Source organism: Echinops telfairi, unplaced genomic scaffold (genome assembly GCF_000313985.2).
Source record: "Echinops telfairi isolate 266 unplaced genomic scaffold, ASM31398v2 ScPeMD7_655;HRSCAF=1070, whole genome shotgun sequence".
Lineage (NCBI taxonomy): Eukaryota > Metazoa > Chordata > Mammalia > Afrosoricida > Tenrecidae > Echinops > Echinops telfairi.
This window is the reverse complement of record NW_022104553.1, coordinates 34,712,428-34,734,699: the sequence shown is the minus strand read 5'-3', so window position 1 is coordinate 34,734,699 and position 22,272 is coordinate 34,712,428. Positions and strand designations below refer to the sequence as shown.

Below are 22,272 nucleotides of genomic sequence, written 5' to 3'. Positions count from 1 at the left end.
GTTTACTGCACCCTGACTATTAATAAGAGTCAAAAACCCAGTCTTTCTCCCATAGAGTATCACTGTGGGAAATTAACTCAATGGCAGAAGGTTTGAATTTGCGTTTTTATCATTGAAATCCATTTGTGGCAGTGGAATTAGAATTGGAAAACTGGAACCAGTATTCCAATAAACCACTTTAAGAAACATACCAGTTCATCTGGTAATTGTATCTCACTGTTCTTTCTCCACCAGTATTATTACTTATCAGGTTTGTTGGTACTACATTTGGCAAAAATTTACTTTTTCAACTTCTTTTCTTTTTGCTTGTTTTAGGTTTGTTTTCTGTAAAGAGTATAGTGCTGGACTGTTTACCTTTCTTCCTGTTTGACTGGTATTATAATTGGTGAGTGTACTTCAATTACATTTATTGTGATTCTTGATATGCATTAACTTGTGTTTTTCCTTATGTTCAGTCATGCCTTTTTTAAATTGTACAGGTTTAGCTTATCCCTTTTACCCTTTCAACTTGTTTCTATGTTACTAATTCAATTCCTTTTGTTATGTTTTAATTTTTAATATGCATAGAATTTTCATATGCATACTAAAGAAACCCATACCCAAATAAGCCTTTAGGATACTTTAATACCAAACTATCTACTTGTATCTGCTATATTACTTCAAATTTTTAATACCTGAAAAGTAATTCTGTGGGTTTCTACTCCCATAAAGAGTTACAGTTTTGAAAACTCACAGAAATTTCTACCTTGTCTTATAGGATCACTATGCCCTATAGTTCTACCCTATCCTACAGGATCATTATGTCCTATAGATCTAGAATGGAGTCAATGGCAGTGAGTTGAGAAATTAGTAAATAGTTCATTTGTTAAACATATATAATTTTCGAGAGCCTAGTGAAAGGCACCTTCCTAGAGGTGTGTTAGATCGCTAAGTACAGTGTCAGCAGGTAGAACCCAGCAGGGACTCAGCAGGAGAAATATATGGCTGCCAGCTCCCATGAAGATTTATAGTCTTGGAAACCCTAAGAAGGCTCTGTCACTGTGAATCCACTCAATGGTAGTGAGTTTGTTTGTTTGTTTGTTTCTTTGAGTTTTCTATTAGTAGAGACAAAGAATCCCAGTTTTCATGACGTTTACATGGGGGAAGGATGACAGACCATATAAGGGGACATCAAAAAATTTGTGTAAATTTTCCATTACTTTTAATTCCATTTTTTTCCATGAAAAGTTTGAAACTCCCTCATATATATATGATAAGTACATTACATATTTAGTAGTTAGAAGGTGATCATTATTTTAAAACCTAGGTGTATAACCCAATTTTAATGCCTAAATTAGTAAATTCTGAGAAAGACAAGGCTTTCTATTCCCATAAAGAGTAGAGTAGGACTTCTCCAATTGTATTATAATTTAATGTTTTATTATTTCTGTACTGCTCTATAGGGCAAGCATTAGTCTACTTTTTGGAGTGATGGTTTATCTTTCACATAGTAAAGCCTTTTAAACATAAAAACAACAAACAACACCAAATGTCATTGAGTCAATTCCAATCCCTATTAGTCCCTTGTGCTTTAGAGTAGGACTGTATGTACTCCATAGGGTTTTCAGGATCCATGATCAGAAATAGATCACTAAGCCTTTTTTTTTCAGTGCACCTCTGAATGGATTTGAATATCAGCCTTGTGATGTACTATATTGCATCTTGGCTGGCTCATCCTTTCCTTGTGACCCTTCTGAGGGGTTGTCCAATTGTCTTCAGATGGGCTTTGGGTCTCTACTCCCCCCCCCCCCCCACCCCCCGCTCCTCCCCCCTCATTCTCATTGATATAATTGTTTGCTTTGAGTTTTCTGATGCCTGATACCTGATACTGTCAATACCTCATGATCACACAGGCTGGTGTGCTTCTTCCAAGTTAGCTTTGTTGCTTCTCAGCTAGATGGCTGCTTTTTTATCTTCAAGCCTTTAAGATCCCAGATACTATATCTTTTGATAGCTGGGCACCATTTGCTTATGCACCCATTTTGTCATCAGTGATCTTGTCCTGAAGGTGTGTTAGTCTGGGTACATTAGAGAAACAAATCCACACACAGTCATCTGTATAAGTAAGAGTTTTATATAAAGGGTGAGTGCACATCAAGAAAACATCCCAACCCAGTGCTGCCCAAGCCCACAAGTCCACCATTAGCCCATATATCTGACACCAATCTACAGAGTCCTCCTCCATCTCACAAAACACACACTATGACACTAGCCGTAGGAGGAAAGCCGAGTTGGTGAATATGTTAGCATCGCAGCACTGGCAGGAGTCTCCACACAGCTGCTCCAGCACCCAGGGCTGCATCAGGGTAGGTCCATGTGGCTTCTCAGGGATGTCTTGTAGGAAGCGAGCCTTGCCAGCTGAAGCAGGGAACTGGCTAAGGCAGCTGCACCCTGGTCTGACCATCACAAAACAAGAGACCCGAGCACTAGAAAGGCAAGGCTCACCGAGCCATTTTTCTCTCCACCCTTCAATTAACCCCACATGTGTTTATCAGCCAGGTTGACACAATAAACTTTATATCAGGAAGGGAAGCATCACAGAATGCCAGATTATTAGAACAAATCGAATGGGTTGTGTAATTGAGGGGTAAAATTAAAGAGACATCAGACAAGATAAGACATGCAATTATCACCTCCAGGAAGGCCATGATCTCAGCAGCCAGGTCAGTGTAGAGATAGCAAATATATTTCTAACCTAGGTAACCACATGCATAACAGGAAGAGACTATATAACAGGCATTTGTGTGACAGGAAAGAGATGAGCTAGGGGTGTACACACCACAGGAAGGGGAGGTAGTAGGAGTCCACATGTTCCAAGATGGGTGGACTCTGAAGTCAGGATGGCAGCCTAACCTTGATTCTGCTTGAGTTGGCTTGACCTCTCTGGGCTCTCCTTTAGGGGAACAATCCACTATCCTTATCAGAAGGGCGTGGGCCCCACCTAGGGTGGGTCAGACAATAGGGTCTGACTGCTCTACATGGCTGATAACCCTCAGGCAGATACCCTCTAACTAGTTGACCCCCAAGTGTATAGTCACTGACCATGTGTTAGCAAGCAACACCTTAGGTTTGACATATAATATGGGGGGGACATCCTGAGGAATAATCTGTCTGTATCCCACAAGTGAGTACTTGAGTAGAAGCCCAATGTCCATCTGCTACCTTAATACTTAACAGATAAATACATGTACATAGATCTATGTCCCTATCATTATATATAAATATATTTACATATGTACGTGCCTGTATTTAGACCTCTATAAATGCCCTTTGCTTCCTAGTTCTTTTCTCTATTTCCTTTTGCTTTCCTCTTGTCCCACTATCATCTTCAACCTTCATTTGGCTTTCAGTAATTCCTCTCAGCTACATTAAACTTGATCAAACCCCACCAGGCTTTCTATGCCCTCATTGCCATCGATTTTAGATCACTTGTTCCCTTGTCCCTGGGTTTGTTGGCTCCTCACTTTACTTCCCCCACCTCTCCCTCTCCCATGTCCCCCAGAACTGTTGGTCCCATTTTTTTTCTCCTCAAATTGTTTATCAGTGTTTATTTTTTTTATTTATCTAATAACCATGTCATTGATTCAGTCACTCTCATCATGAGATAAACATGCAAGTAATTCTAATTTCAAATGTAGAGTCTGGGACTTTTGATATAACTCTCTTTTTCACTTCAGTTGCCAATATAACCCAAGCAGAAAATGGAAATCTGGAGTTATTGCAAATCTGAGTGTGTTTAGACTCAGTTTTATATCTGTCCCTGCATCAGGCCCACACATTTATGCCCAGAGAAGATATTTGAAGAGCAGATAGTTTTTGAACATCACCATTCACTTCTACACTGTTATTGTCTCTGTTGAGCAGTTGATTCAGCCTGGAATGCTGAGTCATTGAGTTTCCTCCATACTCTTAAGCTGGTCTCTCATCTAGCTTCTCTGGTCAACAAATTACCTCAAACCTTAGTGGTCTTGGAATTATGTATGTTTTTTTTCTTTCTTTTTTTACAATCATTTCTTTTTATTTGGTCTCTATTATTTTCCATTTGCCTACTTATATAAAATTGGCATGGCAAACCTGAGAAGAAACCTGGACCGATGGTTGCAGAGGGACTTGCAGGGAGAAGGAGGTGGGAGATGGGAGCAGTGAGCTAACAATACCATAGACAGGAGAACAACTAGGAAATTAAAATCAACAAGGAGGACATAGAGATCCTGGGGGTGTTGGAGCAATAGCAATCTAGGAATTACTCAGAGGAATTACTAAGAGGTGTACTCAGAGGAATTACTAAGAGGTGGAAGTAGGGCAAGCATGAAGGAGGAAGGTAAAAGGAAACAGAGGAACGATCTAGGAAGCAAAGCTATGATAGAGGTATAAGCATAGGTATGTACATATGTGAATACATTACTTCATAAAAATAGAGGTATTGGCCTTGGTACATTTATCTATATTGGCAGTTCACTGAGGTAGTGGGCAGACATCCGGCCTCTGCTCATAGCCTCCCTCAATGCAAGAACACTTGGTTCTTACAAACTGGCATTCTGTGATGCTCAACCTCCCGGTGCAATCACTGAAGGCAAAATGGGTGCATAAGCTGATGTGGTGAAGAAAGTGGATGGTGCCTGGCTATCAAAAGATACAGCATCTGGTTCTTAAAGGCTTGAAGTTAAACAAGTGGCCATATAGCAGAAAAGCAACAAGCCCACATGGAAGAAGCACACCAGCCTGTGGGATCCCGAGGAGTCATCAGGACCCAGTAATAGGCATCAGAAGACCTAAAACAAACAAACAAAACAAAAAACCCATATTGCTGAGAACGAGAGGGTTGGAGCAGAGACCAAAAGCCCATCTGTAGATAATGGGACATCCCCTCACAGAGGGTCACAGGGAAGGGATGAGTCAACCAGGGCGCAGTAAAGCACGGATGGGAAACTCATTATATTCCTTTGGTTCCTTGAGGTTACCTCACCACCCACCCCACTATCATGACCCCTATACTGCCTTTTACTGCGGGTTAGACCGGAGCATGTACACAGGTACAGATAAGAGGTAAGAGCTGAAGACACACGAAATCCAGGGACAGGAATGGGTGTGGCAATACCAGAAGGGGTGGGGAGAGGAAGGAAGGAAGGGAGAACTGATTGCAATGATCGACACATAACCACACACACACCCTCCAGGGGGATGAACAACAGAAACCATGGGGGAAGGGAGACAGTGATTCGTGTAAGATATGAAAATAATATTTATCAAGGGTCATGAGGGTGGTTGATGGGGAGGGAGGGAAAAAAGAGGAGCTGATCCCAAGGGCTCAATGGGAAGTAAATGTCTAGAAGAGAATGATGGCAACATATGTACAAATATGCTTGATATAATTGATGATTTGCGAGCGGCTCAATAAAATGATCTCTAATTTAAAAAATAAAAAGATTTTTTTAAAGTGGCTTAAGAAATGGAAAATACTTATTTTGTCACAGTTCTATGGGTAACAGAGAGTGGCTTGAATGAATAGCTCTGGTTCAGATCTTTCATGAAATTACAATCAAGAGGTCAGTGGAGCTGCAGTCATGAATAGACTGGATAGAGGCTATAGGATTCAATTCTAAGATGGTAGGCAAATTAGTATTGGCTCCTGTCAGGAGGCCTGTCCTTAGGTATGGGAGACCAGCCCCCACAACTGATAGGGTCTATGGAGCCATTGTGTAATTGAAAGGAATAAATAAACTGACAAAAAGTTTGGAATGCTTACCTCCTCCATGAAGCCAGGTATGAAACAGAGAAAATGTTCTTAACCATGTCTCAGGACATGCAGACCTCATTAATTACCTATGTAACAAGGTGAGCAGTATCTTAACCCTGGAGCTCCCTGAGCCTGGGGGAGAAGAGAAACTAATACTAGCATGGGGGGCAGGCAGAGGAGAGTTGACTGCCTGCAAAGGAAATATGCTGCTCCTGTGGATTGTCAGAGGAAACCAGCTGTCAACAACTGAAGGGACCAGCGGGCGATAATATATAAAGATTATTGTGAAGTAGTAGAGGATAGGAAAGATAGAAGATAGGATACAATAAAGGAGTCAGACACACTTTATGGTAGCATGCTCACCTCAGCTCCTCTTGATGGTCCATGTGGAACTGGGAGGAGAGAGAGAGAGAGCCTTTACTTGGGACATTTATAGGTAGCCATAGACATGCATATTCAGTAGTTACATGCATCACAAGGTGGGTGGTCTGCATTAGGGTCCCTGAGGAAACCTAATACCTGCATTGGGGGAAGGTATGAGGGGGGCTGGGTGACAGCCCGAAGAGAGAGCAAAAGGCTGCCTGCCTCTATAGGTAGATAGAATCAGCCATGTGCTCACTTTAAGGCAGCATAGCTATTAGGGGAGAATCTGTGGGAATGGTATTTAAAGCAGGATGATGTACTTGGACTTTACCTCTAACTTAACAAAGCGGAGGCTTTCCTACCATGGATTACTAGCTTTCCAGATTCCCTCCGTGATAAGTTAGGGAATATAGTCCTCATCATATTTCCCTCGGTGTTAGTTTCCCACAATAGACAAAGGCCTCCAGCTGTAGATTGCCACCTTATTAGAGCAAACCATTCTTGTTCTGAGGTAAGATTTAAGTAGAGGCCCAAAGTCCAGCTGTTTCCTTGTATTTACATATATATATTTACACTTAGACAAATGCACCTATCTTTATATATTTACATATCTATATACTCATTTTTAAGTCGAGTTTTTTCAGCACATTTTTAATGCCGTTTTTGTGGTAAAATTAGGTGCCTCGGCTGATATTCAGGTCGGCTTATATTCTATTATATACGGTGTATATATTTTTTACTTTCTTGTTCTTTCTCCTACTTCGTTTTTCTTTCCTCCTGCCTCACGATCGTGTTTAGCCATCATTCACCTGTCAGTAATTCCTCTCAGAAACATTTCAATTGATCAGACACAATCAGGAATGCTACACCCTTCTCACTGTCAGTTTTAGATCCCTTGCTGTTCCCATGTCCCTGTCATTACTGACTCACTGCTCCCCTCCTCCTGCCTCCTGCTCTCCCATGCGTCCCTCCACCTCCACCCCCTCACCCAGTGGTTGGTCCTATTGCTGTCTCCTTGGGATTGCTTATCTTACCTATTTTATATAGATATGCACCAAAAGAAAAAGAAAATTAGGGAGACCATACAAATAGTTCCAAGTCTAACTGTTGTCCTGACCCAGAGTAGAATATCTCTTTATTAAATAGCAGGTAGACCCTGTTAGAATCCATCAGTCCAGTCCCCTTTACTTTCAGGGTTCCATATCCCAGGACCTGCTTACCTAATAGCACTTATACCCTTTTAGTCCTCAGCATTCATGACCCAGAGGTGCACCTTCTGCAAGACCCCACTGCCTTTCCTGCAGTCAAGGATGATAGCGCGGTCTAGTGCCCCAACCCCATTACACCTTAGACGTTCATTGTGGCCTCCTGTGAATATCCCCCAAACAGTTTAGATGTGGTGCCAAGCCCTGCACCCGAGTTAGACGTCTACAATCAGGATACCTCAGGGACTTCGTAGCTTTGCTCCCCTTGCTGGTCCGTTGCACTCCCCTCTTGGAGTTTCTTCAAATTTCTAATTTTATTGGAATGCTGTAAACCAGGATACCAGCTTTACGGAAAACCAGCAAAGAAATAATATAAGAATTAGGGATTCCTCACATTTCAATATGAGAATGTAATTTCCCTGTTACTTCAACCACATCTTTATCTAGGTCTGGTGTAACTGAAGTGTACAATGTGTCTTATTCAGTATTTCTAGACAGGGAATCTCTCACTGTTCTTTGCCAGGGTTTGGAACATCTCATCAAGTTTTATAGAATGAAAGAGGACATCCTGTGGTCTTAATAACTTCTTATAACATCTCACATGTATTTCTCTGATTCTCAGCCCTGCCACAAACCCCTGCCTACAAAAATACGCAATTCCCGAACCTTCCCAAGATTCTGTCATGACTTCCCATCCTGCCTTTAGTTTTAGCCTTCTCGGGTTTGCTAAATTAGGTACCACTCATCTGTTAGCTCTCTGTCTTCCAAAATTTTGTTGACGTTTTAAAAATCTGCTGGAATCTTTTTCCTTGTGAGTTTAGGCCTCTTTTGTTCCTTTACTATAATTTTGATTACATTTGAGAGAAAATGGAAATAAATGCTAATATTCAGTCGGCCATTTTAAACTAGAAGGTCCTTATTTATTTTTCTTTTAACACTGTGTAAAAAGAATTTTTCTTTTTTTTGGTAAAAAGAATTTTTCTCAGCATTCCTATCCCACCTCTCTTTTTAACCTTCTGACAGACACTGATAAACTTTTTTCTTAAGCATTTGCCCATTGTAGATATTTCATATAAGTTGACTCATACCATATTTGTTCCTTTGTACTTGGTTTATTTTACTCAGCATAATGTAATGTTTCAAGAAGTCATGCCCCAACATGTTTTAGAATATTATTTCTCTTTGTAGTTGAATAATTCCCTATTATTTGTGTATATCACACTTTGTTTATCAATTCTGCTGATAAAATATTTGGGGTGTTTCTACTCTTCAGGACCTGAAATTTTTAGGACTAAATTAAATCAGTGCTATTTTAATGTCATTAGACTCAATTTTATTGCATTGTAAGGTTGCTCTATAATGCCTATAATTTTTGACTAAAGTTTATTTTCAAACTTTTTAATCATCATAAATATTGCCTTAAAGAATATCCTACCCCTTATTAGTATTGTTCTTAATCCTTATTGTGCACTTAGCATAAAGTTCTAGGAATAAAATTGCAAGAGCCTAGGAGAATACTGTTGTTGACAGTGGATTCATTGGGCATCCTCTACTTTGCCCTCTAGATAGCCCCATTAGTTCCCAAATGATTAAATTAGCCATACGGGTAGATTTCCACATCTCCATAGCCTGGTGGCTGTTAACATTTTATAAGGATTATTAATCTATAGGGTGCCTTATAGCCACTTAGTGCTCAAGATTTCTATACTTGATCATCTGGAACTCTGAAACAAATCTCTTTTCTCTTCCCTCAGCTTGGCATTCTCAGGAACCTGTCTTTTCCAGGGAAGAAGAGGATATGACCAGGTCTCTTGTACGTTTTTAAGCAAGGTCTTTATATCATGCCTTTCTTTATAAAGTTTAGTTAGATATCACAAATGACTTTGTAAATTAGGAAAAAAATAGATGGAAATCAAAGTAAGGAAATATAGAAGATCTGAACCAGGGGAAATTTAAGACATGAATATGCAGGAAGAGATCCATAAGTAATGACAAAATCGGAATATGATTTGAAGAGGCACAATGAACTGCCGCACAAAGCTCATTTCACAAATTGTACATAGGTCTAGAAGAAAGAAGTCTAACAACAACTTAAGGAAAAATGAAAGCTTTTCATTAGCAATAAGTTTTTCAAAATTGTAACATGTATTATCATTCTTGTAACTGTTAAACACATTTTTTTTAAAGACTGTCTTGCCTAAAGATTCAAAACTCAACTCACTCAGCCAGCAAGCCTCCTGCCTGAAGGTACTCAGTGTCCTCGCTCTTGGTCTGGAAGGTCCACCACGCTGTCCTGGCTCACCTAATTCAAAAGCCCAACTCACTGCCCTCAAGTCAGTGCTGACTCATAGACACACACCCCCGCCCTGTGGGTTTCCAAGACTGTACTATTTACAAGAGTAGAAAGCTCGGCTTTCTCCCAAGGAGACGCTGGTGGCTTCCAACTGGCAATCATGCAGATCACACGGCACCATGTAACTAGGCTCTTGCTAAGATGCTTCTACTGCTCTGCTGCTGCTGTTCACCATCTCCCTGGCATCTCTGGTGTCACAGTGGTCTGTCTCTTGAATAGAGGAGGTTTGGCACAAGGATCTTCGATCCAAAGGACACACTCTACTCCATGTGCTTCTCTTTTGATTATAATGAAAGCCCTTTCCGCCTCTGGGTTAGCTCATCCTAAGGCCAACAGAATGGCAATACTGATCAGTCCCCTTATTAGGGTTCCATACACCTTATGTGTATGTTTCCACCCCCATAAGGGTGCTTTGTATTTTATTTGCATTATTAGCAAGTTGTCTAATGCCTTTGGTTGGCTGCACACAACTCTCATTTGCATAGTGCTACTTAGGCATTTAATGGGAGTTACTAAGACTGGCTAGAAAGGTCATATTAAGGGTCATAGCACTGGTGACATAATAGGATAAATATTGAGAATAGTGGCACAACATGAGTACTGTCATTGAACTCTCTGTAAAGATTGTTGAATGGATATCTGCTGTGTATATTTTCACTAATAGTAGACAGTTTGAAAACAACAAACTTTCACACCTCTTTTCCTTCTCCTGCCTTCTTTTCACTTACTTTTCATTGCGTACTATGTTCCTTTTCTCTTACAACCACCTGGAAAGGTTCCAAATCAGTTAACAATGAGTCTCTAACTCTTTGTTTCCTTCTTTGTCAGCCCAGTACAAATCAATGACTGCTATCTCTGCCTTCCTGCATAATGAATAATGAATTCATATGTTTATTGACTCAGTAATGTACTTAACAATATATTTACTCTATTGTTTATTCCCTTCCCCCCACACAGAACAATACAAAATTAGATAACTGCCTGTATAAAGATGCAATATATACTTTTTAATTAACTCTGATCCTTGAATACTTGCTAATTTGAGTTTTTATGTTTTGACCATAATACTCATTTTTGATGACTTCAAATTAGTTAGGATTGTTTTTTGCTTTTCAGCAAACAGTGACATTTAAGGATGTGGCTGTGGACTTCACACAGGAGGAGTGGCATCAAATGAAACCTGCTCAGAGGAACTTGTACCGAGATGTGATGCTAGAGAATTATAGCAACCTAGTCACAGTGGGTAAGGGTTGCTTTGCAATTTAACTCAGAAATTAGTTCTATTTCTAAAATGTATGACTACTAACAGGTTAGATGAGACTAGTCCCCCGCCCCTTTTTCTTCACATGACCATACTTATACTTGCTTTATACTCTAAGATAAAGGCAAATGACTTGTTTCATTGTACTTCCTTAGAATTTCTTTTCCCTCAACCTACATTAGCCTTCAAGTCCCCTGAATTCTGCCTAAGACCGAGGGTGGGGTTTTATTTATTTATTCGTTCATTTATTTATTTTCAGCATTAACATTCCAAGACCTTTGTCCTTTCTAATCATAGGCTGTCAAGACACCAAACCAGATGTGATCTTCAAGTTGGAGCAAGAAGAGGAGCCATGGTTGATAGAGGAGGAAATGCTTAGGAGGCATTGCCCAGGTAAATAAGTGAAAACCAGGCAGCACGCAAGTCATTCAGTGAGAGGTTAATACCATTTCACATCGTCTGAGGTTTTCTTTAGGGGCTAGTCTTATAGAGTGACAGATGGTTTAGATGTCTTAGATTACTGTGGTTTTTCCATATTTTTTTCCTATGTGGGGGCTACCTCCTTTTTCAACTATTAGAGGACCAGAAACCCTTCATCTGATTTCAGGATGATAACACTGTACTTCATTTACAACCAGGAGCTCTTTGACATGTAACCTTTCTCTTTCCACCAAGTTCATAGTTCAAGTTTCTTTTTTTTTTTTTTAAATCATTTTATTGGGGCTTGTGCAATTCTTATCACAATGCATACATATATCCATTGTGTCGAGCACATTTGTACATTTGTTGCCCTCATCATTCTCAAAACATTTTCTTTCTACTTGAGCCCTTGATATCAGCTCCTCATTTACCCCTCCCTCCCCGCTCCCCTCTCCCTCAAGTTTCTTATACAGTCAGTATTATCTCATGTTTGTGTAGTATTTTTTAAGGTGATTTTTTTTTAAATTTGTTTTTTATGCTAGGCTCTTTTTCACTAGGTTCTTGGAAAAACCTCAGAGTTCTGTTATATAATGATACGCAGACTGTGCATTGTACTTCACATGGATAATCCCATGCAGCTTTCTTATAAATATAGATATACATGTACATATATGTATATATTGTATAGACCAGGCGTCCTCAAACTACGACTCTCGGGCCACATGCGGCCCACCAAGGACATTTACCCAGCCTGCCCGGTGTTTTTGCCCCATTTGTTTTTTTAATTCAAAATAAGATATGTGCAGTGTGCATAGGAATTTGTTCATAGTTTTTTTTTAAAACTATAGTCTGGCCCTCCAACAGATCTGAGGGACAGTGAACTGGCCCCCTGTTTAAAAAGTTTAAGGACCCCTGATAACTCAATTAATAAAGGACTCAATAAAGTTCCCCCTCTCATTTTGACACCTAATGCCTTCCTTTCTCTGACATATTAAAAAAACAACAACACTGGCATCAAATCAATGGCAACTCTTAGTGACCTATAGGACAGGGTAGAACTGCCACTGCAAGTTTCTGAGAATGTAACTATGGGAATAGAAAGCTTCGCCCTTCTCCCTCAGAGTGGCTGGTGGTATTGAGCTGCCGACCTTATGGTTAGCAGCCCCATAAGTAACCGCTATGCCACCAGGGCTCCTTCCCATCTGTAGATGTTGATGTTGTTAGGTGCTATCAAGTTGGTTCCGACCCATAATGACCCTATGCACAATAAAACGGTCCTGTGCCATCCTCACAATTGTGTTCTCTTTCTCTCTTGAAGTCGTGAGAATCTTTTTTTTTTCTTTTTTCAAAAATTCTGGTGGGGGGGAATTTTAATCATTTATTGGGGGCTCTTACAGCTCTTATAACATTCCATACATTGATTGTATCAAGCATATCTGTACATATGTTGCCATCATCATTTCCAAACGTTTTCTACTTGAGTCCTTGGTATAAGCTCCTCTTTTTTCCCATCCCCCACCCTCCCAGCCTCTTGAATCCTTGATCAATTATATATTGTTATTATTTCGTATCTTACACTGTCCGTTGTCCCTTCATCCACATGTCTGTGATTCGTTCCCTTAGGTGGGGAGGGCGGTATATATCCAACCTTGTGATAGGTTCTCCCTTTCTCCCCCTTCCCCCTACCCAACCATCCCTCAACTCTCATGATATCATTTCTACCACTTTTCCTGAGGAGTTTATCTGTCCTGAATTCCATGTGTACCAATGTATGTTCAGTTCTGAAATTTTTTGATGATGTGCTCTTGAGTAGAGGTTTTTTCACTAATTATGCTGGATATATAGTGATTATTTTGGTCTAGAACAGTGGTTCTCAACCTTCCTAATGCCGTGACCCTTTAATACAGTTCCTCATGTTATGGTGACCCCCAACCATAAAATTATTTTCGTTGCTACTTCATAACTGCAATTTTGCTACTGTTATGAATTGGGCAACCCCTATGAAAGGGTTGTTTGACCCCACAAAGGGGTCAAAACCCACAGGTTGAGAACCACTGGTCTAGAATACATATTTTAATCCTTTAAAATTATTTTTAAAATATTTTTACTTTTCTATGTTCTATTAATATGAGAATAATTTTTATGAATTGAGTGTAATTTTCTTTTTGTATTTTCTACTATGCTTTATTGTTCTGTTTTCTAGCAGAGAGCCTTGACTTTAATTTCAAATTTTTATTTGTTCATTTTTAAATATTTCTTATTTTGATTGTTCACTCTCTATTTTGTATATCGAGTATCTCTGTGGTACAATGTCTTTTTCTTTGCAACATTCTTTTCAATTTTTATGTTTCTTCAATGTTTCATGTGTGTTTTGGTATCTTATATTCAAGAGTATTCTTAAAAATCTAGAGATTATGGGCTGTCAGTTCAATTTTCAAAATTACAGATAAAAAAAAGCTGTTTGTAATCTCTGCTTGCCTACCCAACAACAAACAAACAAACCCACTGCCATTGAGTCAATTCCATCTAAAAGGGTTTCCAAGGCTGTAACTCTTTGCTGTCAATTGCCACCAAGTTAGTTCATAGTAGTCCAGTGCACAACAAAATAAAACAACTTGGTCCTGCGCCATCCTTAGAATTGTTCTTATGCTTCAGTCCATTGTTGCAGTCATTGTGTCAGTCCCTCACATGGAGAGCCTTTCTATTTTCGATGCCCCTTTACCAAGCATTATGTCCACCTCTAGGGGCTGTTCTCTCCTTACAACATGTCCAAAGTATAACAAAGTCTTGCCATCCTTGCTTTGAAGGAACACTCTGGCCATATTTTTTCCAGGACAGATCAGTTTGTCCTTTTAGCAGTCATGACACGTTCAATATTCTTCACTATCACCATAATTCAAACATATTGATTCTTCTTTGATCTTTTTTATTCAATATTCAACCTTCAAATGCATATGAGACAATTGAAAACACCATGGTTTGGGTCAGGCATACCTCAGACCTCAAAGTAACATCCTTGCTGTAAATCTTTACAGGAACAGAAAGTCTCATCTTTCTTCCTTGAAGTGGTTGGTGGGTTTGAGCTACTGACCCTGCAGACAGCAGGCCAATACTTAAAACAGTGCTACCAGGGATCCTTTATATGTCAATAGGTAGGAGTTTTTGACTAGTGGACAATACAATAAAATGGTTGAATTAGAAACTAGGACTTTATTATGGAGTCCCAAATGCTAATATAAATAGATCTTTTAGCTTTAGCCTTCCTATCTTCTGCCTGGTGGTAAATGCCAGTATTCATAGGAATAAACAATAGAAAGGAATTGGAGGTCTCACTGTTCAGTATTAAACTTTCATGTAATTCCTAATTCTTTAGTATCAGACCTTTCCTCTGCATCTGTTTTATTTGTTTCTAAATCTGGAGCTTCTCTGGTTCATTTTCTATAGAAAGTAAACCTTCCTTTTTCTGTTGAGGTATGGATGCATGGCCACTACCTGTATAGATTGGAGGAAAGAGTATATTGATTAAGGGTAAGTTACAGAGAAAATAATCTTACTTATTAGTTTAAGAAAGAAGAAATTTGTGTCAAAATAAGAAATGTTTCAAAAAAAGGAAATGTTTCTCAAACTCAGAACACAGAACTAAATTGCTGAGAGCCCTTCTGTCACAATTGAGAAGTTGCTTCTGGTTCAAACGGGTAGATGCCAGCTGTAGAATCCAGAAATGTGCTGGGGATTTTGTAATGTCTTGAACATAATAGATGCCTTATGCCTAGTCTCTTCTTTTTATTCAGTTCACAATAAAAATGTTTTATCTACACCCAAGTGTATCTAAGAAATATAGTTTTTTTCTGTCTCAATCTCTTCAGATTAAAAAGAGGTTACTTGAGCAAATTCTTAATACCTGTATCAGGGCATCTATCTAGCTACTCCTTGTTCATACTTTACATTAATTCTCTTCTTTTAAACTACAATCCTATTCCTACCCTTTGAGTACCTAGCTTCTTCAGTACATGAGCTTTTCCAGTGTTCTATAGCCAGGTCTCTTTTTTAAATTTTTGTGTTACTTACTGACATTGTCATCCTCATGAGACTTTTATTTTAAATTCTTAGCTCTGCTATCAGTTAACAATTTCCCATATATGAGACGGCTTCAAAAAAATTCATGGAAAATGAAAAGATAATGAAAATTTCCCATGAACTTTTTGAATCCCACTTGTACTTTTCATCTCCCAGTATTTTATTGAAAAATCTTCATCCTTTTGTTATTATAAGTCCTTCAGAAGGAGGAGAAATAAACATGTATATTCAATATACTGTTTAACACAATGTTAAATTATCCTTGTCATAAACTCCTTACCCATTTATTTATGTAGTCTTCCTTTCATCTTATAATTATTTTACTGATTTCTATATTTTACAGGGACATTTTTAAAAATTCAAAGCTACTCTAGCCTATAAAAGCTAGATTTTTTTTTCTTCTGAGTAATTTCTGTAGAATTTACTGCCTAAAACCTTAAGAACTAAGGATGTTTACCCTTCAGATGTCCTTCATATTGGGAAGTTGGGGCTATCAGACATTCAACTTCACATTAGAAAATTTCTGAAATGTTATTAATAGTATAAAGTAGAAATGTTTACTAGTAATACTTTTTGGTCCTCTATTTTAGAAGTTTGGGAAATCGATGAACAAACTAATAAGCAACAGGAAACACTTATGATGAAAATCACATCCATCTCCAAAAAATCTCTGATTAAAGAAAGAGGTAATGGATGCAAAAAAGTTAAAAAATTAATTCCTCTGAGCTCAGACATTGCTACTTTGAGACAAAGCTTCTATGAACTTGATAAGGACTTGGAACATAATTCAGGCTTTCTTAATTTTAAGAAAGACTGTATAAGAGGAAAAAACTGTGACTATAATGAATATAGGAAACCATTGTATCATACCTCATCTCATCTTTTTAAGTGTAATCAATGTGGACAAGAATTCAATCATAAGTTTGACCTCATCAGACATGAGAGAATTCATTCTGGAGAGAAGCCATATCAATGTAAGGAATGTGGAAAAGTCTTTAGTAGAAAGGAAAATCTTATTACACATCAAAAAATTCATACTGGTGAAAAACCTTATAAGTGTAATGAATGTGGAAAGGCTTTCATTCAGATGTCAAACCTTATTAGACACCAAAGAATTCATACTGGGGAAAAACCTTTTGCATGCAAGGATTGTTGGAAAGCCTTCAGTCAGAAATCAAATCTAATTGAACATAAAAGAATTCATAGTGGAGAAAAGCCCTATGAATGTAAGGAATGTGGGAAGTCTTTCAGCCAGAAGCAAAACCTTATTGAACATGAAAAAATTCATACTGGGGAGAAACCGTATACATGTAATGAATGTGGTAGAGCTTTCTCTCGAATGTCATCTGTTACTCTGCACATGAGAAGTCACACAGGGGAGAAACCATATAAATGTAATAAATGTGGGAAAGCCTTCTCTCAGTGCTCAGTATTTATTATACACATGCGAAGTCATACAGGTGAGAAACCCTATGTATGTAGTGAATGTGGGAAAGCATTCTCTCAAAGTTCATCTCTTACTGTACACATGAGAAATCACACAGCTGAGAAACCCTATGAATGTAATGAATGTGGAAAAGCCTTCAGCCGGAAAGAAAATCTCATTACACATCAGAAAATCCACACTGGAGAGAAACCTTATGAATGTAATGAATGTGGGAAAGCTTTTATTCAGATGTCAAACCTCATTCGACACCAGAGAATACATTCTGGTGAAAAACCCTATGCATGCACTGTATGCGGTAAAACCTTTAGTCAGAAATCAAATCTGACTGAACATGGGAAAATCCATACTGGAGAGAAACCATATCATTGTAATCAGTGTGGAAAAGCTTTTAGTCAAAGACAAAATCTCCTTGAGCATGAGAAAATTCACACTGGAGAGAAACCATTTAAATGTATTGAATGTGGTAAAGCCTTCTCTCGAATCTCATCCCTTACTCTTCATGTAAGAAGTCATACAGGGGAGAAACCATATGAGTGTAATAAGTGTGGGAAAGCCTTTTCTCAATGTTCATTACTTATTGTACATATGAGAAGTCATACTGGTGAAAAACCCTTTGAATGTCATGAATGTGGGAAAGCATTCTCTCAAAGAGCATCCCTTTCTATACATAAAAGAATTCATACAAGTGAGAAGCATCAAGTGTACTGAATGAGAGCAGACCTCTCAAATTCAAACCATACCCTATTTAACTTTTTAAATATCCTGGAGTATACTCTAACAACAAAAATCCACAAGATCTTTGGGGAAAAAATTGTTAAAGGGTATAAAACATGAATACATACAGGGAAGTACCAGGTAACTAAATGGGAAAATCCAATGTCATAAAAATTTCAATTATCCAAAATTAATGTATAGATTTCATGCAGTTTCAAATTAAATCTCACTCACAAGAATATTTTAGGATCTTTGCAAAATGACCCTAAAACTATGTAAAATAGAATTCTATGGATTGCTGAAACACTTTTGAAAAGGAACAGGATGTGCCTTCATACCATATATTGCACATATTATAGAAGTTATTAAGTATTCAATATTAGTACATTAACAGATAAATAAAAAGGTCTTACAAAATAGTCTCCAGAATGTAACTGAACATCATATTAGACAAGATATCATGAATAAGTAGGGGAATGAATCTGCCTTATCAGACGCTAAATTTTCATTGAACTATATCTAGAAAATTAATAATTAGAAATGATAGTCATATTTACTATGTGATAAAAATGAATATATCTTTGTGATGACTTTTTTACATTGTATCATTTCTGAAATTGAGACTCAATTTCAAATGTTTCATAGATTTCAGTAAATGTGTAATCTATTAAAAATTTAAAAATCAAGTGGCAGTGTGACAAATGTTTTTACTTATTATTTTAGAGTAACATGGTATGTTACACATGGTCCTATTTAATCATCATGTCCAGGATTGTTTAATAATAGATTTGTGGATTTATAATTTATGTGCAAATTATTTATAGAGAATGTGATTTTTCTGAGAAATGTACAATATTACTTTTCTTGTTCTGTAAATTCCTATATGAATAGTATATCCATTAGTATTGCTATTTATCACAGCGCTTTTTTCTTTAATGTGGCCATAAATGGTTATATTAAATTACTTAAATCTTAAACTATAAATAATTGTATACATTCCACAACCCTGATTGATGCACTCTTTCTAGTTTGTAATGGAAGCAGTGGAGGTGGTCTTAGACTCCAAAAGAATCTGTTGCTCTGAAACAATGCATTGTTTAAGGGAATTTTTATTATGCCAGCTCCACAATACTTCTTGATATAAAGAAACCATTAATTCCTTTTTAAAAGAGAAGATTGGCATTTGAGGTGTTGGCTAAATGGGATCTTTAGATTTCATATATAAACCTTAATTGCATGTATTCAAAGCCGATTTAACAAAATTAAGACTTTCAAATTAAACTTGTGAAGAGAAATCATGATTATACCAATGGTTGACTTTTGGTAGCTATTTTTGAAGATTGACAGTGATTTATAAATTGTAACAGTGAGATGATTTTTTAAAGTGAGGTGATTTTTATGAGAACAAAATTTACCAAAACTTAAACAACCATGAGTATTATTGCATAATCTCTTCTTAGTAGACTATGTGATAAATCTAGCCTAGAAAGAACATCTAACTTCTGCAGACCTTTTGGTGCTGTTATTAAGTTTTCAAAATTAATGTATTATCTTGCTAAGAAAGCCTCTTTACATATTTTTAGTTTCAAGAAGTCGCCTCCCCTCCCTGCTTTTTTGTTACATTTTCATTGTCCTCTTGTAATTCTTTGAGGGTTTTTTTATGTAGTCCATATTTCATATATCTTATATCCTCCATCCCTACTTTTTATGCACATATTTTATATAAAATAAGGCATATGCCTTAAATTTCCTTGCCCTTAACTTTGGAGACGCTGGAACCATTTAACGTTTTTCCTAACATCCCCTATGGGCCACATTAGATACTCTTTGTGGACAAGCCATTACTCTCCCCCTCCTGTGTGACTCCAAACCAAGTGAGGTAAAGTGCTTACCATTAAACCTGAATCTGTTGTATAGCTGAATTATATACATTAACTAGCAAATAATCTGATTTTTGTAAATCTTTGTTTTTCGTGTTCTAAGAATCAAATAAGAGATACAAATGACAGAGATGGTAAATCTGTCTGCTTGGGTGTACATGATTTCACGCTAGAAAAGTTTTCATTCTTTTTAACTTCATAATGTCCAATAATGCACATGACCTTACAAAACAAAGTAGAACAATATGGGTTGAATTAGAGATAGAACAATGTAAGTTGATAGATTTGAAATATTTTTGTAAATGAACCAATAGGATTTTCTGATATGAAATGAGTAAAAAGATAAAGTGTGGGATACAAAAAGACTTCCCCAGCTCGACTCCCCCAAATATATATGTTAGACTTAGGGCACCGCTTGCAACTGATGGTAAATGATTGTCAAGTTATCTCCCTGAAGACTCCAGCCATCCAGAGCAAGCAGACACCACTGTTTCTCCTACAATAGGTAGGGCTCACTCCCTGCTGTTAGGGACAGTGGATGGCTTCCTCTGAAAGCTTAGGATAATTAAAGTCTCCATCTCTAGGGCAATCAAGGTTAGGCCTCCATCAAGAATCTAGGATCCATCCATCTTGTCACATGTATACCCTTAATCCTTCCTCTTCCTTCTGTATGTATACCCTGAGACCTTCCCCTTCTCATCACTGTATAACTTATAGCAGAGCCCCTTCCTGTGACATATGTCCTTACCTGTAATTAGGGGGCTTGCCCCCCCCCCAAAGATGTATAAGCCATGGTTAGTAATAAACTTGCTCTCTCTCCTGCCCTGTACCACCAAACGGGGCTGAGGTGAACATGCTACCATGAAATGTGTCTGACTCCATTATTTCAATCTCTTCTCATATTCTCTAAGACATTACTAAAGTCTTTACTTATTATCGCTGTACAATTGCGCCTACCGGGTCTGTGATGATTTGCTAGGGGCCAGCTCCCCTAACAATAAAGGATGTTTCTTAAGATTTTAAGAGATGCAATTAGCCAAGAGGCTGTTCATTTTCTAAAAATATAACAATACAGAAAAGCATTTGTGGCTAAAGATTGAATAATAGAATATAATTTTGTTAGGGACATTCTTCTAGATTGTTTCCTGGAAGCAGATCTTAAGATGAGTATTTCTGTATCAGTGATTTTTCAAGAAACTGCTCCCAGAAAGGGCATGGAAGAAGCAGCATACGAAAGAGTAATAAGTCAAGGGTATGATCTCAGGCATAGTCCTGCCATTGGTCATTTCAATCTGGTAACTAAGGGACCTCTGAAGCATAAGTACAAAGTTAGGGAGGTGTGCACAAAACTATGACACTAAATGTAAATTAGGAGGTGAGTTAAAGTTTATTGTGCCAACCTGGCAGATAAATACATGTGGGGTTAATTGCAGGGTGGAGAGATAAATGGCGTGGTGAGCCTTGCCTTTCTAGTTCTCGGGTCTCTTGCTTTATGATGGTCAGACCAGGGTGCAGCTGCCTTAACCAGTTCCCTGCTTCAGCTGGCAAGGCTCACTTCCTGCAAGACATCTCTGAGGAGAAGCCAAATGGACCTACCCCGATGGAGCCCTGAGTGCTTGAGCAGCCGTGTGGAGACCCCTGCCAGCACTGAGATACTTACATGCTCACTGATTTGGCTTTCCTCCTGCAGTTGGCATCATTGCGTGTGTTTCGTGAGATGGAGGAGGATTTTGTGGATTGCTGTTGGACATATAGGTTAATGTTGGACTTGTGGGCTTGGGCAACACTGGGTTGAGATGTTTTCTTGATGTGCACTTACCCTTTATATAAAACTCTCTCATACATAAGAGTTTCTGTGGATTTGTTTCTCTAAAGTACCCAGACTAACACATTAGGTCTCCAGCACATCCTCATTTCTGATAGCATTTACACGTTTAGAAGACCCCAAGTCTACCTTCAGATTCAATACTTACTGAAATAACACAGAATTCACTAAAAGGTGTTATTGTTATGGTGAAAGAATACAGATTAAAATTCCCCAAGGGAAGAGACACCAGGAGCAGAGTCCAGGGAATTCCCAAGCACACAGTTTCTGATAGTACACATCCAGAAGAGCCAGAGATAACGTTATTTTCCCCCAAATGATGTATATTGCCAACCAAGGAAGCTCATCTAAGCCTTGGTGTCCAGAGTTGGAGTTCCATCATATTGGCATGGTTGAATTCCCACACAGCTGAACATATTTCAACCCCTCTAGAAGTTGAATTTGATACTCACCCTAACACAAATTGTTAGACTATCTGGTTTGACGCAGGACTTCTAGAAAAACATATTCCTACCAGGTCTGACACTTCTTGAACTTGTTATCTGAAGACAAAGACCAGGCCTCTGTTTAGGCAAGGGTAAATTCTTTACTAGGTAGTAAGTTGTAGTAAATACTTCAGAGTCCTAGGTTCCACAATGAGTAACAGGGGCACTCATACCTCTTGCCAACTTAAAATGGCTATCTAGACTACTGATAAACCAAAGCTAAGTTCCACCTTAGAAATTGCTTTCAGAACAAAGTTCGATTACACCCAATTCTCCCCTTACAGGTGATGTTCCAATAAATCTAGCCACAAGTTTTTTGTTTTTTTTGTTTTGTTTTTTAACATTTTATTAGGGGCTCATACAACTGTTATCACAATCCATACACACATCAATTGTGTAAAGCGAATTTGTACATCATTCTCAAAACATTTTCTCTCCACTTAAACCCCCGACATTAGGTCCTCAT

The 22,272-nt window shown here is 38.1% G+C and overlaps 1 protein-coding gene across 3 annotated transcripts; it reads left to right on the top strand.

Moving 5' to 3' along the window:
• Window positions 1–297: 297 nt before the first annotated feature.
• LOC101638742 (zinc finger protein 568) lies at window positions 298–18,033 on the top strand. Of its 3 annotated transcripts, XM_004715820.2 has the most exons (5): window positions 298–385; window positions 9,099–9,157; window positions 10,814–10,940; window positions 11,256–11,351; window positions 16,046–18,033. In XM_004715820.2, exons 2-5 carry the CDS (start codon window positions 9,143–9,145, stop codon window positions 17,608–17,610), a joined length of 1,803 nt encoding a protein of 600 aa, XP_004715877.1. In that variant the 5' UTR covers window positions 298–385; window positions 9,099–9,142; the 3' UTR covers window positions 17,611–18,033. The 3 variants fall into 3 exon arrangements, with proteins under 3 accessions (XP_004715877.1, XP_045148813.1, XP_045148814.1); XM_045292878.1 differs by lacking the exon at window positions 298–385 and having other exon boundaries at window positions 9,155–9,174; XM_045292879.1 differs by lacking the exons at window positions 298–385; window positions 9,099–9,157; window positions 10,814–10,940; window positions 11,256–11,351 and adding an exon at window positions 14,417–14,906.
• The last annotated feature ends 4,239 nt before the right edge of the window (window positions 18,034–22,272 follow it).

What these genes read in the sequence shown, in the direction of transcription:
- LOC101638742 (XM_004715820.2), top strand. An exon ending in TAGCAACCTAGTCACAGTGG is followed by an intron (nt 10,941 to 11,255) that starts GTAAGGGTTGCT and finishes TTCTAATCATAG; the next exon opens with GCTGTCAAGACACCAAACCA. An exon ending in GCTTAGGAGGCATTGCCCAG is followed by an intron (nt 11,352 to 16,045) that starts GTAAATAAGTGA and finishes CCTCTATTTTAG; the next exon opens with AAGTTTGGGAAATCGATGAA.